The sequence below is a fragment of the Pangasianodon hypophthalmus genome, chromosome 19 (assembly GCF_027358585.1).
Source record: "Pangasianodon hypophthalmus isolate fPanHyp1 chromosome 19, fPanHyp1.pri, whole genome shotgun sequence".
In the NCBI taxonomy this organism is placed as follows: domain Eukaryota; kingdom Metazoa; phylum Chordata; class Actinopteri; order Siluriformes; family Pangasiidae; genus Pangasianodon; species Pangasianodon hypophthalmus.
In genome coordinates this window covers 810,360-828,283 of record NC_069728.1, presented here as the reverse complement: position 1 = coordinate 828,283, position 17,924 = coordinate 810,360, and the positions used below count along the sequence as shown (strand labels likewise).

The 17,924-nt window shown below is 37.9% G+C and overlaps 2 protein-coding genes across 2 annotated transcripts; one reads left to right on the top strand and one right to left on the bottom strand.

Moving 5' to 3' along the window:
* Positions 1 to 9,006: 9,006 nt before the first annotated feature.
* Positions 9,007 to 10,931, bottom strand: LOC128321644 (stonustoxin subunit alpha-like). The gene is made up of 2 exons (XM_053241959.1): positions 10,804 to 10,931; positions 9,007 to 10,583 (listed from the first exon to the last, which is right to left on the bottom strand). The coding sequence occupies exons 1-2, from the start codon at positions 10,895 to 10,897 to the stop codon at positions 9,046 to 9,048; spliced, it is 1,632 nt and encodes a 543-aa protein (XP_053097934.1). The 5' UTR covers positions 10,898 to 10,931; the 3' UTR covers positions 9,007 to 9,045.
* A 3,463-nt stretch (positions 10,932 to 14,394) lies between these two features.
* On the top strand, positions 14,395 to 17,634 carry LOC128317065 (uncharacterized). The gene is made up of 8 exons (XM_053242344.1): positions 14,395 to 14,500; positions 14,762 to 14,857; positions 14,997 to 15,127; positions 15,451 to 15,587; positions 15,676 to 15,769; positions 16,235 to 16,397; positions 16,604 to 16,668; positions 16,843 to 17,634. The coding sequence occupies exons 1-8, from the start codon at positions 14,395 to 14,397 to the stop codon at positions 17,173 to 17,175; spliced, it is 1,125 nt and encodes a 374-aa protein (XP_053098319.1). The 3' UTR covers positions 17,176 to 17,634.
* Positions 17,635 to 17,924: the final 290 nt, after the last annotated feature.

The following is a 17,924-nucleotide window of genomic DNA, read 5'->3' as shown; positions in this document are numbered from 1 at the left end:
CGCGCGCACGAGTTCAATGAAGGGTTTACGAGCATTATGTAAGTAACATCGTCTTTCTAGCCTCTTTGTGCCGGAACACGAGAACGGCGAAATGGTTCGCGGTCAAAAAAAAAATAAATAAATAAAAAAAAAAGCTTGTTGAACTTATACGTTGTTTCTTCTCTCTAACAACATCGTTTAAATAAATACTCTGTGTAGTTTTAGTCGTGAAAGTTCATGCCAAGTGTGATCCGAGGTCTTTTTTTTTAAGACATGTTTTCTCTCTCTTAAAAAAAGTTGTGCGTGAAGAGTTTGAGGGAATCAACCTCACGCAATCAGATCCTGGTACCGTTCTTTCTCTCATTTTTTTTCTTAGTTTTCTTTCGCTCCGTCATTCGTTCCGGTAAAACCACATTTTCCATGCACGACAGATTTTACGCGAGGCGTTAACACAGAGAACTGCGATGAGGAGGCCAGCAGCGACAGCTTCGTCAGGGTGTTGGATGAGATTCTGTAGACGGAGGATTTGCCGGTGAGAGCGTTACAAGAACATCGAGATCTTCCCCTAATTCACCTCTTCCAGTCCCCTCCTGCCCACTTCCACCTCCCATGATTCCATCTCTTCCAACCCCGTCTTCCAGGCTAGATCCACCACTACCAGCCCCTCTAGCTGTTTTGGGTGTTGTGCCCTGCAGCTTCGTGGCCTGCTCTTACCCAACTTATCAGTAATATCTGTATCTCTCTGGCCGTTCTGTTATTAAAAAAAAACAACTCCCCTTTCACAGTCAGAGCTGCTTTAGATGACTTGATTCTAGCAATAGCTGTGTCGGTACCATTGTCCAATGGTCTACAGTTCTTTACTACTAGTCTGTGAATAAGCATGTCTTCTGACACTGTTATGTTGTATTTATCCCCTGGCTCAATGGATGCATCATTGGCACACCAGGTCATTTTTGACACAGGACCAGATAATACACATTCAAATGTAGCATCTTTTCCTTTGACCACTGTGGCATCCTTCAGAGTGCTATCAAATTCCACATCAGCAACTGAGGAAAGAAATTAGTGATCCAAGTTGGCTATGCTGCTCCAGTCCATTCTATGCTCCACAGATTTCTAAAAGAACATTAACTATGCAGTTGAAAATAGATGCCCTAACATGTTTAACACCGTGATCTTCTGGGCCAACATTACTAATGGTAAATGTGTATTTATCACCAACTTTCTTCAGATTGTGTTTGAAGGAATCATTGGTGCCATCACCAAAGTCAACTATTTCACCATTCTGCAAAGCATAAATGAGTTGAATTAGATACTGCACACCTAAGCAGAGTGATTTTATGTAGTGCTTACATAAGCCTCTACAGAAAACATCATTGCAGTTAAGAAACTTGTGGCTCTCACCTTGTAGAGATAAATCTTGCTCTTGGGATTCTTGAGCTTCATCTCAAGTTCAAATTCAGCTTTTCCATTTGGTTTGACCTCTACTGGTTTCATATTTTCAACCTTTTCAACATACTGTTAAAAATAAAGGACAATGGAAAAATAAGAAATATGGGTGAAAGTACAGTGATCAGGGTAAACACTTCAAATCCATCTTTGACTGCAACAGTCTGAAGGTGTTGATACCTTCGCCTGTTCTTCCTCTCTTTCCTTCTTCAACTGGTTAAGTCTTTTCAGCATCCATTGGGAGTCGGTGATCCCAAATTCTTGACAAATGCGCTCATAGTCTTTCTTCTGAGCGCTCAATAACATCTCCCAAAACTTTGGGTCAACCCCTCTTTCTTTCCTGGGTTTTTCTTTAGCCTTTTTCACAACTCTACACAAAAAGTGATGAAAAGTAAAAGATTCCACAAAGATATTTCGAAAGAGTTTTGCTATCTAGATATATTACTTGTAAAAATGAATAACATGAAACAAACAACAAAAAATGTAGCTTCCCAAATTATTTGGTTGTGATACTTTACACAGTTTTCTTCAGCATTTTTCTGAAGTCTTCAGGTTCATTTTGTTCTGAAATAAATAAATTTAAATTACTTTTTGACTTATCGGACTAGCCATCTACTTTCTAGTCTGAACACTATTACCATTATCTTTTAATTCAACTTAAGCTGTTTAGCAATTTACATTTAAAGTACTGCATACAAACAGATTGTGTTTTGAATGACTACGTTGTGTATTTGGCAGGCTAAACATGATGTCTTGTTGTAACTTTCTGTCATCTTTAGATTACTTTTTGAAGGTTTAAGATAATTGACCTAAGTGTATGAGATAATTTAATATATGTGCACGGTTTTGCTATGCCATTTTGTTTTTCTGATCAACATCAACATTTGAATTCTCTCGAATCATTTGAATGTTGCCTTATGGTAATTTCATTACACTCTTGAAAAAAATAACTCTAGAACCCTTAAGTGTTATCCAGAACCCACCACCCCATTGCTTCCTTCTCTCCAATGGCTTCCTGTAGCTGCCCACATCAGGTTTAAAACACTAATGATTGCCTACAAAGCCAAAACCAGACACGTAACCACATACTTTAAGGCACTTATCACACCCTGCTATGTACCACGCTCCTTTCAAGGCTCTAACATGGCTTGACTGGACCCATCATTCCTCAAGACTCTTTTCTGTCCTGGCACTCAGGTAGTGGAATGAACTTCCACTGGCTGTCTGAACACTGGCTGTCTTCAAACAAAGACTAAAGATCTACCTCTTTAATTGACACTTCTGTTGAAAGAATCCCTTGTCTTGTGTGTTTTCTTTTCATGCTGTACTAACCTCCTTCAACAGGATTTTAGCTTGATGGCCTAACCTAATGAACCTAACGAGACTACAAAACACTCTGGATAATCTGCTAAATGCTGTAACTGTAAAAGCTATAAACAATCATTATACCACAGGAATCTTGAATTTGAATGTTGAATCTGAATGGTCAGAATGTATTCACTGATTTTTTCTAGAACAGCACAGCTCTGACAATGTTGACGGCTGTCACAGGTTTATATAGTACATGTTTATTTTGCAGGGACTTGGATGCTCACAATATTTAATACTAAAAATGGATTTTAAAAGAGAAAATTAAGTGTTAATTAACAAAGTAATATGTATAATCATTGCTATGGTAAAGTTTTATGTATGGAGAATATTCATTCATTCATTTATGGAAGGAGAGCACTTTGAAACAGAGTTACTGTTGTGTCTTTATGTTTTACACTGCGCAACATTTGTCTTGCTAACTTCAAGAGAGAGAGAGAGAGAGAAACTTTGAGTTGTGAACTTTCAATGTCTAAACGTCAGATTTACTCTGGTATTCTTAGACATATCTGGCCTATTTTTCCCGAATCCAGCTGAAAAAGAGAATGATCACAATAAAGCTGGGATGCAAAGAAATGTTTGCGATACAATGTAAGGTAATTATTATTATTATTATTATTATTATTATTATTATTATTATTATTATTATTATTAGTAATATTTTTTTTATCTATGAATGTAAATTATGTCTTACCTTCAAAAACCTTAAGCGTAGCTGTACAAAGAGCCATTCGCCATGTAGCAAAACATTTGTATGTATCTGCTTGGTCAGCTGTTACATTTAATATCTGTTATGAAACCTAAGCAACATCTTTTTCTTCTTCTTCTTACGGCTTTTCCCTTCAGGGGTCGCCACAGCGAATCATCACTCTCCACCTATCCCTATCTTCTGCATCCTCAACACTTGCACCTACTAGCTTCATATCCTCATTTATTACGTTCATATACCTCCTCTTTGGCCTTCCTCTTCGCCTCCTGCCTGGCAGCTCAATGTCCAACATTCTCCTACCAATATAAAACCTAAGCAACATATTTGAGTATTTACTGAGTAAGAATGTGTTTGGCAGGACTTGTGTTCACTTAAAAGGAATTTACTTACTGTTTTAAACCTCACAGTTTTTAAAAAAATGACCTATGTGTCGTTGGATTTGTATGGGTTAGCCCTCATCCACAATGCCGACAACTTGTGGCCAAAGATGAGGATAGGGGCACTGATTGACTGGTACTCAGAGCTCTTGTTTCACCACCATAGACCAGCACAGCAACTGTAACACTGCAGGCAAGGTCTCTCCTCCCATCTGAAGGAATCAGCCCCTCTCTTTTCTAAGGGAGAACCATGGACTCGGACTGGGACTCGAAAGTCCTGATTTTCATCCCAGCCGCCTCACACTCAGCAGCAAACGAGTGTGTCAGAGGCCCAGTTCAGATGGTGCCAACAGAACATCATCTGCAAATAACAGGGTTGTTGCTTCTAGCCCCCCATACTGGCCACCTCTACAGCCTTGGCTGCATCTTGATATCTTGTCCAAAAATGAGCATCTAATATCTTTAAAATCTCATCACTAGTTATAAGGGTGTTTTGTTTTTAATGTTATTATCACATATCCTGAAGGTGGATAAAATGCATGTGCACAAAATGCTATTTTGAGCGAGTGCATCATGCGGTCACACGCAGACATCAAGATTCTGCATATGAATCACCACAGTGGTTACAATCAAAAGCAAAAAAGCTTGGGAATCCAGGATGTGGAATTAAGGAAGAATCAAGTTTTGTACTATGAAGCCACCCATCATGCATTGTGCAACATGAAGCTTTTTCATTTTCATTGTCACCGTTGTTGTGATTTATATGCAAAATCGTGATGTCTGTCTTCAGGAAGTGTGATCATTTTAATGCTATTAGTGCCGATACTGCAGTTTCACAAGGTTGGTGGCTATAAATGCCAAAGGTAAACAAAATTAAAAACAAAACACCATTATAACTACTGATGAGATTTTAAAGTTATTAGATGCTCATTTTATGACTTTGTCATCACCAGCAAGATAGGGAGATAGTACCTGATCCCATTCAATCTTGGCTTTCTTTGCCACAACAACTGTGCTTTACAAACACACAGTTACAGCAGCCGAAGAAAAGCTAACACAAGAAGTACGAGGACCAAGAACTAAAGCAAACACTGCCCACCACAATGGTGACTTCAAATGAAATAAATATCAATATCTAAACCTCTATTAATTCTCAATAAGAGCTTCTCTAGACGTCTGACAGAACTAAAGTCAGTCTGGTTAGTAATGAGTGAAGCTGGTGATGCTGTTTTGTGGAGTTGTTTGATCATCCTCTGCTGAGATCTTCAGAGATTTAATGTGTCTGACTTGCAGTTGAATTTACCAAATGCTCAATCATCAGTTATTTGATCATCTAATTTGATCATTCATCTCGTGTTTTGATCATTCATCTCCTCAGTGTTCACTGAGGATTTTGCTGTGTATGTTGTACATTTCAGCATCCAGACAGAGTTTTTGTACCTGTAAATGTTTTTTTTTTATTATTTTATTTTATATACATACAATCATGAAAAAAGTTTTGCAATTTTTTATTTATTATTATTCCACAAGTGTCTGTACTTTATGTCTGAGGCTAAGTGCAGCATAAGTGGCTCAGTGGGAAATGCTGTCCCCTCACAGCAAGATCACTGGTTCGAGTCCCAGCTGAGCCAGAAAGTTTTTCCTTCACAATCTAAAGATGTGTGAATTACAGATGCTTTATTGTCTAAAGGTGTAACTGTATGTTTTACAGCCTATCGATGGATCCGTGGCAGAGTTGTTTTTTTTTTTTTTTTGGCTTTTTTTTCTACCTCAGTTTTGGGGTTTCTGGTTAAAGACTGCTCTCTATATGGTTTACTGAAGGCGGAGATTGGGTAGCACTATTAAAAGTTGTTCTGGCCCAGTTCAGGGCTGGTTATAAAGCAAGGCAAGGCAAGTTTATTTATATAGCACATTTCATACACAATGGTAATTCAAAGTGCTTTACATAAAAGGAAGTAAAATAATCATAAAAAAATAATCACAACAATAAAACAAGGAATTTAAAAACTTTTAAAATGATTTAAAAATTGATTTAAAATGAATTTAAAACAGTTAAAAATAGAACATGATTATACATAAAAATAAGTTACTATTTGGCTGAGATTTGGGCCAGTTATGGCTAATGTGTGGCTCATGCCTGTAGTCCAGATCTGGGCCAAACAAGGGCCGTAACTCTTTACTGCATGTGGGCTGAGCGTAACTGGTTGTTTGGCCCAGAGCTGAGCCAGACGACAATTGCTATGTGGGTTACGGCTTCAGACACAGTTGTTCTAAAGATGAAAAATTAGCTGGTCAAAAACTTAATTTGAGCTTGATTTTGGTAAAAAGCTCATGCAAAATCTAACATAATGACACATACAAGTATATAATCATATATAAATGCACATGATCAACTTGACAATTTGTTTTATGTACAGCCTATATATTTATACATATGCATATTTATATATTTCTCCTTTGTTTTTAATTTGATTATCTTTTGCACTGCCTCATAAGATTGTAGTTCTTACCTACATTACACAGTCTTGTACCTTTATCTTTCTGGCTGGTTTTAAAAACATTTTTGCTTCAATTTAAAGGTTATAGTGTTGTGATTCACCGCGTAGCTGGTTGGCTTGGGTCATAGCTTATGACGTTTTGACAAAGATGGATCGCCTAACACCCCAAATCGTATTTAGTGATCTCATTCAGCAGTTTTTCTCCCCACCAATCCTGTCATGAGCCAGTGATGCATAATTAGACTTTAAAGAAGATGCTGAACAAACCAAACACTTTCATACTTTGATGCTACTGAAATGAGACAACAGACTATTTTATTTGTTCATCTTTATTATTTTTTGATTAGTTATCACACAATCATTTAACTCATTGTTAACCACATATTACCCCTTTAACTATAGTAACACCATCTAGATAAACCAATATACGAATATAGACATCATCAATCTACAACTTTGTTCGTTTTCTTGCTTGATGTTGATTTTCACAGACTTTTCCACAATATTTTGACACTTTTCAATTATGGAATGTCTCACAATTAAACTGCAGTATGACATGCACCAGATCTGAAAATAAAATAACATTCCCACAATCCCATTTGCCAGTTTTAAAAAGCTGAATATAGTAAGGTCAGCCTCTTGACTGAGTCCAGACACAGACCTGTATGTGATTATATAAGCAAAAAAAAGAAGAAAAATTAAAATCTTACTGGTGATTTTACAACTCATCAGTCTTCATTTTCATCTCTGTCATGATTAAAAACTGAAGTTAAGAACTGAATTGAAGTTAATTCCTTTTCAAGGACATCAATCAAATCCTGTGTTTGCAAAATTCTTCCGTGTGCCTTCATGAAGTTTTCTTTCAGCTCGTTAATGGTTTTTTTCTCTATTTTCTTTTCATATGTCCACTTTGCCTTTTCCTTTAAATGAAAAGTGTGAGAGCAGGAGTTAGGGCAGACAACACAGCATCCAGATTCATCCATCACAGCGCAAGTCTTCACAGAATCTTCTGCAGGGAGGAAGCAGGTGGAGTGGCATGTGAATAAGCATAAGTTGCAATTCAGGGCAAAACTATCTATGGGGTGTCTTCTTGGTATTATCACCTCAACTTCTTGCTCAAAATCCTCACTTTGTTTTATGCTATTTCTCTCATTTTTCAAACGTTCCTTAATTGTGTTAATTTCTCTCAGTTTAGTGAGGCCAGCAGTGATTTGAGGGGTCAGATCTGCCATGGCTTTTTCGAGGCGCTCTCGTTCTTCCAGGACTTTTTTGGTTAGTGTCAGATCTTTATTTTCAGATTTGCCCAGTGCCTTGAAAAAGGCCTTCATCTGTTTGAAAGTCGATGTCCAGACAATGTTGTACAGTTTATTACCATTGGCTTCACCATCTTCATCTGAATCACTGTCAGAGGTTGTAGGCTCTTTTATGGTCTTGTCTGCATACACAGCTGTGTTGTTGAACTTGAAATGCATGGGCTCTCCCTTTGTATTTTTCTGACAGGGCAGATCTGCTGCTTTGATGGCTTCCAGGACTGGGATTTGTTCACTGTCTGCAAATGTCACCATAATCATGATGTTCTCTCCGATGTCTTTGCCAAAAATGGACAGAATTGAGTCAAAGATGTACCTCTGATTGGCACTCAGGCGAGCCAGAGAGGCCTGAACGACGAAGCAGACGGCATCAATGTGATCGATTCCCAAAGGGCTACAAAGAAAGCTTTTCAGCTGCTTTGTAATCAGTTTATCATATTCGATTCCTCTTGTATCACCAAAGCCGGGTGTATCTATGATTGTGAGCGGGTAGGGAATTTTAAAGCCAGGCTGACTGTACAGCTCATAAGATGAGACGATAGATGTCTGACTCTCGGCCTGTGTGCGATGAGTCTCTTCGTGGATTAGTTTGAAGCGATACACTTCCTCCCACTTTACGCCCAGTATGTAGTTGGCCATCACATTGATGAGCATGGTTTTTCCTGCACCTGTCGCTCCTACAAGAAGAATGACTTTGTTTTTCACTTCCTCCACCTGTTTTCCAAAGACATACTGATCAAACTCTACATTCTCTTTCATTTTTTTGCGTAGTGTCAGTTTATAAATTGAAGGATTCCCCTTCTGTATGTGTGAAGAATGAACCAGGAACAATCCACTTCCAGCCTCGTCTGACGATTTGCTCTTTGAACATGCAGAAAACACAGTTTCAGGGCTGGGGAGACTCACTCCATCACTTCCACAGTTTGCAAAAATTCTGGCTGTGTAGGCTGTGTTTGCTTTCAGTCCCTGAATAGTGTAATCCCTGCTTGCAGATTTCACAGATGTCCATGGCTTTTCGGTTTCCTGATCCTTTGGTCGTTCTCTGAATTCCAACACGTATCCAGTGACCATAATATCTTCACCCACAGATTTAGGGACATCCCAAGTTAATGTTGCAGACTCAGATTCTACTCTTTTGACTGTGGGTGCTCCTGGAGGAGCACATGGAAGGGTCTTGAAGAACTGAGTTTTGTCACTTGCCAGACTCACACCTGGACGACACACTGCCTTACAGGTAAAACAGTATTCTTTATGTGGCTGTAGCTGCTTGACAGTGACCTGATCAGAAATCCCGTCAGTGTACACCTCTGTCCATTCAGAGCTCTCTGCAGACTTGTATGAAATACAGTACGAGGTCACACAACTAACGCCGTGGTCAGGAGGCGTGATCTGCAGATATATGCAGTCATGCGCGGCGCACAAGAAATTGGGCATTGGGGGTTTTGAGGGAAGCTCGTACTCTGAGCTGATGAGTTTTGCTCGTTCATAAACACAATTGAAGAGGCAGTGCTGAGTTCATCTGGGATCGATACAATGCAGAATTCAATGTTCTTTCTTCCTTTATTGGCTTCTTTGAAATCTACGAAGGCCTGTATGTTTTCCCTGTTCTGTGCAGTTACATCTTCCAAAGAAAACCATTCTTTTGCCCTTTCTGTAGAGCTTTGGTCATAGCTTGGCTGTTCCCCTTTGTCACTTGTTTGTTGTTTAAGGTAATTCTTTAAGTCTGAAAGGTAGAGTTCCTTTTCATTTAAGGAGGAGAGTGCAAAGGCTACCACATAGTCATTGGATGCTTTCAAGACAATCTTGTCCAGGTCATTGCTGGTTGAAAGAACAGGGATGTCTTTCATGATGTCGAGGTAAGATCCAACCACAGTGATCTCCCGCTCTCGCTCATTTAGGTACTTATTTATCAGAACACCCTGAAATGGGGACATTTCTTTTCTGTTCAGAAAATCTGAAAGCTCCTGTTCTTCTTTTCCTCCACCCCTTATAGATGGAAGAAGCCTGCAGAGATATTTCTGAAAAATGACTTTGTACTCTGAGCAGAGGTCCTTAAAGTTTTTGAGCTTGGCTTTGATTTCAGGGAACTGGATGGCGACATTGTCCCTCATAAGATCTTGACACCGAATGTCACAATCATCCAGTCCATCCATGATCCGTTGTGCTCGTCGTACCAGGCTAACGCTGATCTCCCTGACCAACTGAGCAGCTGCTGAATCAAGTTTTTTCAGAGGATAAAGCCACACGGTCATGGGCACAGCATTCTCTCCTTTTCCCCCCAACAGTTTCGGCAGCTCTGAGTACACCTTGATGGCGTCTACGTAAGTAACTGGATTATTTTCCAGAGCAAAATCTCCATGGAAAGTGCAGCTGAACTTGTCTATTTTGTCTTTGTCCAGTTCTTTCATGGTCAAAGATGCCTGGCCCTCAATTGATATTGTAGGAATCTTTTTGATTGTTGCGTGGAGGTCGCCATGTATGTCTTGATGGCTTTCACTGGATGAAACCTCACAATCAAAGATAAAGAATGCCTGAGCTCCATACAGTAGAGCCGTAACAACATGTGTGGCCGAACCCTCTTTAAATACATGGCTGTGCTTTACGTTCCCTACTCCAAGATGCTCCATAGTTAACTGCTCAAAACGTGTGGTTGTCCGATACTGTAAAGTGACTCGAGACTGATTTTTGGACTTCTTCTTGTCATGTAAATAGTCAGCTGATCCTTTGACACTGACTAATCCACATAGAAAGCTGGCTTCAAGAGATGCAGAGACATTCAAAGCTTCTGCTTTGTCTTCACTTGAATCTGAAGCAATGATTTTGAAGCCAGTGTTTGGCTGTGTATGTACATTAATATTCTTCTGCAGCATATCAGAGTCCCAGAGAGTTATTCCTTAAAAGAAATTTTAAGGAATATAAATATAATTGCCTGTTATATTAAGCCAAGAACTATGGAAACATGCTATGAACATGTACTGTAAATTATTTTACTTTGAGTGCATTTTTGGCTTATGTTTTAGTAATAGCTTCAAGAGTATTCATCCATTCTCTGTTTTAGGTCTGTCTGGATAGTTTTATTTCATATCTATATTAGCATATTGTGATTTTAATACCTGGAATGAGAGAATCCTTTCTGCAATCATACAGCATTCCCACCTGAAACGGTCGGCCAAGACAAGCCAGGTCAATGGTCTCCGAGTCAGGCATGTTTCTGATGAAGCTGGTTGTAGTCTCTGTTCTGAAATATATCCCTTTCTAGAACATAAATTATATGTGTGTAAATATGAATTTGTTTAATGAGTAACACTTTTACAGTTGAACTCTTCTCTGAGTCTGTTTAAAATGATACCAAAATAGAAATGGAAAAACAACAAATAAAATCCCACATGCCCACATTTTCAAAATAAGAACAAGCAATTTCTAAAAGAAAACACACTTGGATTTCAGAAGATTTGTTTTTTAATTAGTGGGTGAATATTTGTTGTTTTTATAGCAGTGCAACAAGGAAAAAGCACAGGTAGGCTCTTATCTGACAGCAATACAGCTTAACACATCATAAAAGAAAATACAATGCTTTAAATGAAATGCATCCAGATGACTGCTAAAGATCTTAAGGATGAATCATTTTAATTTGTAATTAGGAGTTACAGAAGCATACGGAAGATAAGAATACACAACTTGTCATCCTTCTGGAAAAAGGAAATCAAATTAAGAATGCTGCATAATGCATTCACCACTAGTAATCGCATGTGATGATTAAACATACTGCATTAAAATATCTTGCATTAATAACAGTTTTAATGCTCCTTATGTACTGTTATATTAGGTCGTTGCACATTAGGTGTGACGTCAGTTTTTATTTGCTTGGATTCTTTTCTTTTCTTCTTGTTCTCTAGCTCTGTTGTTCTCATCTATTTTTCTTTATTCTTCTGCTTTCATTTTAAAATCTTCCAGTTCTCTCAGTTTCTTCTCATTTTCTTTTCTCTCTTCTTCTTCTTTTTTTTTAATTCGATCCAGTTCTTCCTGGATTCTTTTTTTCTCCTCTTCGGATTGTTGATATTGTGACCAATATGAACCCATTTTCAGAGTCTCTCTTCGATGGAAATAGATATTTCGAGTTTTCAGATATGTGATGTCAGAAGAGAGAGAAAGAGAAAGAGAATACTATTAAATTATTTTGAAAAGTTCACAAAGTGATTTTTTTCCAACAAAGAATCAGTTTGTGATTTTGTTAAAGGTGCATGATGATGAAAGATGATTACAGTTAATAAGGTTAAAAATGCCCATGCAGTGAATATCACAAATAAGCAGACTGAAGTATGTAAAAGCTGATAGAACACTGATGAGAATATTGCTTCAGAATAAATGATATTTCCCCAGACAAGTAACTTTTTTATTTAGACAAGTGAATTGGTCATTCAGGGCATGCTAGAGCAAGTATTAAGGACAAGGCTTAAGGTCGAGCCCTGATTTTGTGTCCTAATTAGAGGATGATGAACACAAGAGCTGTTGTGCTGTGCTGCTTATATTTATCATGCAGTTAAAGCACCCCTTTCTGTTGTCTGTGCTTGAGAGTTGGAAACAAGGACTGATATGACATTTTCATTCCCCACTTCACAGACGCTGAGCGAAAGGTGAGTTTTAGAATGACACATTGTTTATTCAACAACAACAACAGCAGCAGCTCATTGTGTGACATACAAAGTGTTTACATGTCCTGTTTACATGTCCTGTCGATCGGATTACAAGAGGAATAAACCACTCCTTACAATATGACTGAATTTTTAATTGGATTTGGCAATTCATTCCGATTGACTTGGTTACATGTGACTTTTTTAATTCCGATTGTGCTACTAGTCTGATTACAGTTGGATTATTAGAGTCCATGTATCCACAGCTACTGATTGAAATCATCTCATCACTGGTAGAGCACCTCCAAATTAACTGCTAATCCTTGAGCCAGAAAAGTCTCGCTTCATCCCTATTCAGTGAAACCAGAACAAACTAATATTCTGGATGCTACAGACAGTTTCATCGGATGCATGCATCTGGCCCGAAGTTAACTTCCGGTCTGTGTTTGTTTATCGGTCTGGCTAGTGGCTAGTAATATAACAATTTATATTATGTTTAATTTATATGTATATTTTAGCTTATAATAATTGCAATAAAATAATCGACTTTACAGGGACTCTGTTGTTATTGATTCTTTGTGGAAGTCTACCGAAAGTTAAGTTTGGGCCACATAATGTTTGTCTGTGTTGTTGCCGTTGAAACAATCTATACGTCAGGATAACTAGAAAGTTGCAGGTAGGTGAATTTTATCACGGTTGGAGATAAAGTCTGCAAGAAAGTAGATCTCGAGGTCCAGAATTGAGGAGCTCTGATATACTTTTCTGTTTCCATTACGCCATTACATTTCCATTACATTTCCATTACGCTTGTGTTTCTCTTTTTGTAATCTCCCAAGATAGCCATGGTTTTAAGGGCTCTAGACTGTCCTATAGCTAAAGCAAAAGGGCCCGTTTCATTAATGGTTAAATAAATGTGTCAACAACGGACACAGCATTGAGTTCCCTCAAAAGGGAATGTCTAGGTGTTATGTATGCAAGCTTGGTTCCCAAAGAAAGGAATGAGATGCTACACCTTGTTGCCCTCTCTAAGGCATCCCGTTGCTTCTCCATTCAGAAAAAACAAACCTGATGTAAAACAGTCACCCTTTTATGTGAAAGGATACTCCCTGTGATGCCATCTGACTGCTGTCTGCCGATAGGTTTGGTGTGATTTTACGATATTCAGACACCAGGTGCCATGGGACACATCGCCCATAGCGTCAGCAACTGACAGAGTGTCTCATTCCCTTCTCAGGGAACTGGGTTCACATTCCTAACTCTTAGATGTTTCCCATGGTTATGCAACACTCAATACTCAAAAGCCATATCTTTGTATCTTTATAACAGTCAAGCGAATTTCCCATGACAGTACTGTTCAGTGTATTTGTCAATTATGTCTTATAATGTGTTGTTTTAAGTAAAGACAATGTCCGTGTTTTGGTCTCTTTCGATATAAAAGTATGTTACTTACTCACTCATAAAGACTGTCCTTGCTGCCATCTAATGGTGTAATAATGTAACTTCACTAAAGTTGAAATCACAATCACTAATAGACCATTTTCTCAATATCAGATACGGCATATTATTTATTAGGGCTGTCAAATCGATTAATAGCAAATCTATTAATCATCCAAAATAAAAGTCTGTGTTTACATAATGTGTGTGTACTGTGTATATTTATATGTATGCATTAATATACGCACATACATGCATATATACAGTACTGTGCAAAAGTCTTAGGCACGTCTGTATTTTCACCCCAATAAATGGTTTTAAGTCAGTTATTTACATCATTTACAGTAGTGTGTCAGTAGGAAATATCAGTTTACATTTCCAAACATTGCTTTTGCCATTATTTTTAATAATCCAGTGAGATTTCTGTATGTACAAGAAGTGTGACAATAGATCACATAGGTGCTCCACACGGAGATCTGGTCTCACCATCATTGAGTCATGTCTATTATTACATGAAGAAACAGAACAAACTGACACTGACTAAATCCAGAAGAACTGTGGCAATATCTCCAAGACGCTAGAATAAACTTACCTGCAAACCTCCCTGAAAAACTATGTGCAAGTGTATCCTGTACAGGCATGCGTGTCAAAATGCTGGTCCAGGTGAACTACGGCGAACAGCAGAAGTATGTGAAGTTGGATCGTATTGAAGGACTTTTTGACTTTCATCAGTTTCACCTAAAAGGTTTGTTTTATTTCACTTGATTAAAATGATTACATATATGATTAAAATATAATAAAATAGTTTGCATATATCGCCTGGGTCATTTCATAACGATTTCTTTGCTTTAAGCATACACTTTTGAATGCTATAATGCAACGTAAATAATGATTTTTTTTTTTTTTTTCAAAATTTAATTGAATTGTTAGCATCAGATTATTGTGTATTTATAATTGAGCTGTGAAGCAAGAAAGGGTTTCATTTTTATCTTTTTATCTTTTTCAGTCATTGAGATTGCATCAGGGACTGAAGTTGATGAAGAAATATTCAGTGACCTCATTGGACAAGGCAATGTGGTGTTGAATGTTTTCTCCAATGATCGTAAGTTTTATTGAGTTTAAATAAGGAGCCAATCATTAAGCACACAATAAGTATGAGACATTTGCTTTTTCATGTTTAAAAATAAGATTTGTGTAGTAGTCATCAATATTTGTAATTCTAATATTTGCTGATTTTTTAGATTTTTCAGACTCCTTCTCTTCTGAGATGTCTGACTCCAGCAGTAGCTCAAGTGCATCAACTGTCATCTTAAGTGAAGTCCCTAACAAGAGACAAAGAACTGAGGAGGCAGCATCAGCATCTGCTAACCAGGTCAGAACTCAGAAGTCTTTCATTTATCTGAAGAATACAGAGATGAGAGCTTTCTCTTCCTCCTTTTGACAATTTTTATGCAGCAAACATTTTTATAAACCATTTCATTATATTAAATGATATATCTTAAAAAAATGTATACAAAAAAAAAAAAGCACGGACAGAAACCCGTCAGATTTAAAAAAAAACATATCTTCATTTGTGTTCTGAAGATATCAATCTTGTAAGTTTGGACAGACATGATTAAGAAAAATTTTAATTTCTGGTTAACTGCTCTGAGTTTCTGGAAATATAATTACCATTCTCATGTTTGTTTTATTTAGTTGATTGAAGATGTGCTAAAATCCAAGTCTGGTGGTGAAGCAGTAATACAGGAGTATCAAGCAACAGAAACGCTTACAGATGCCACAAGAAGACAAATGATAAATATACTGGTGGCTCACATGATTGAAACACATGGGCGTTCATTTTGCATTTCCTGTTTTCCCAAATAACTGCATGGTTATTGCATAAATTAAGATTAATAATTTGAAAAAATCTTCTTTTAGGCAACTCCCCACTAAAGCAATCAGAGAGCAGTATGCTTTAGGCATAGTGATGTTGTTTCCTTCTCTGAGAGATCCGTATTCCAAGAAAGGCTATGTAAGTTTGTTGGTTTTGCTCAGCTGGTTTTGCATGTTGTACTTGCAATGTTTTGACACAGATCGTTTCATTAAAATTGAATTTGTTGAGATTTTGTCTTATACTTGCTTACAATTTCTGTAATGTTTTCAGGAACACTTCTATGATCCAGCAAGCAACACAGGATATATCGCCTGGCGTATGAAAACGGTCCACCGGAAGATCTGTCGAGGATCTTTGCCACCTGATAGCCCTCTTGATGTTACACCTGGAGGACCAAAAGGCCAAAGGGCTATTAATTTTACAGGGCAACTTCATGGGGATGCTTGCAAAGAAGCCATGTCTTTACTCAATCACACCACAGACAGGTCCCAAATTTTTCAGAAAATGAGAGAGACCTTGAACATCGGCAGAAGCTTATCAAAGATTTTCAATAGCATACAGTTTGAGAGTATTATTTATAGTTTAATATCATCTTTCTTAAAGGTGGAACAAGACTTCGCTCTGCTTTTTGATGATGAGACTTCCTCCAGACTGCTTCAGAAGTGGGACATGTTCTTCAAACCAAATGTAATAAAAGAGACCAAGCGACTGGCTTCAACACCAGAGTTGACACAGTTGTTGCTGTCAGCTGAAACACCTGAAGAAAGTGATCCTGATGAAACAAGAAGTAAGTACACTTGAAGCTGTTAACTTTAGAAGTGTAGGCTGAACACAAATGTTTACAACTCAGTGGCTCTGTGTCCTCGTCAACCTTAAAGTTGCCAGGTAATTTATGTAAATCTCTGTTTTTAGTTCATGACCAGGAAATGGCATCCCTTTTGTTGCTGATTCATCTCCTTCCACCATCACCAGGAGGACCGAAGTGTCCAAAAATTAGTGCATGTGACGCTGTTAAAAGACTTGTCATCTTTAATAAGGTAGTTTTATTATTCAATGTGTTGTGGGTTTCTCAAAGAGGAATGAAATTATTCAGTCACTGCTATATTGCACTAGACAATGAGTTAATGATTCAACAGTGATTTTTATTATGTTGCTTTCTCTGTTGCTGCACATAATGTTTGTGTCTAATATTTGGTGTTTTTCAACCCTAGTCATGCTGCAGTTTGGAGGAACATCTCAACAACACCCAGTGGCAGCATCCGTACCTCCTTGCTGTTGGACGTCAGAAAAGCAAGATTGAAAGCTTCTACATCGCCTTGGACAAGCATCTGATCCCGTGTCAGGCAAACCGCTCTCTAGGGGCATTTGATGAACTTTTCAAAGCACATTTTGTGTTTAATTTGTCTTATGACAGAGCACTTGTCAACTTTTACACGTTCCTGCAGACAACAGTGTATAACATTGATGTGGGGCAAATGAAGGAGTCACCCAGAGTCAAAGACTTGAGAGCCAGATTGCTTAACCAGACAGTAACCTTATCTTAATTGCAGCGCATTGTGATGTTGAGAGATGCTGATCTGTTTCATTTGTAAGAAACAGCACCCTTGCAGTCAAAAGTTGATTTCTCATTTAAGAGGTGAACATAGTTACTATCCTGGATCTAAGTTCAGCACGTTCAGTTGTTCTCAGCACGGTTGTAGGCATCAGTTCGAAACATATGCCGGATTTCGTAAACACCTTAATAATGTTCATAGCAATGTTCAGCAAATTGCTCAGACTTCAACTGCTGCATGTTCCTTAAGTGAGCCGGTTGTAAGCACATCTCAAGCAGATTCTTTGGAGGACCAAATTAATCCTCAGCACCAGTCTCCTTGTTCCAGTACTTCCTCTGGTAACAATGATTCCAGGCGTACTACAGAACTGTGTGAATCAATTGTAGTGAAATTACAATCAAGTGGGATTCCAAATAGTTTAGTGTCATCAATTGTCAGAGATTTAGAGGACCTAACAGATGAGCTTCACTCACAAGCAAAGCATAACATGCTTTCAGCTTTACCTACAAGTGACCCATACAAATCTGTAATAGATGAATCTTTTTAAAAAAATTGAAAATCCATTCACAAATCTGAATACAGAATGGAAAAGAAATAAATACTTCAAAGAAAAATGGGGAGTTGTTGAGCCAGTTGAGATTACACTTGGAGTGAGATATGACAGCAGACTGAATCAGAAATCTGGTAATTACGACCAAGTACCAGTGAAAGATACTTTTATATATGTTCCGATTTTAGAA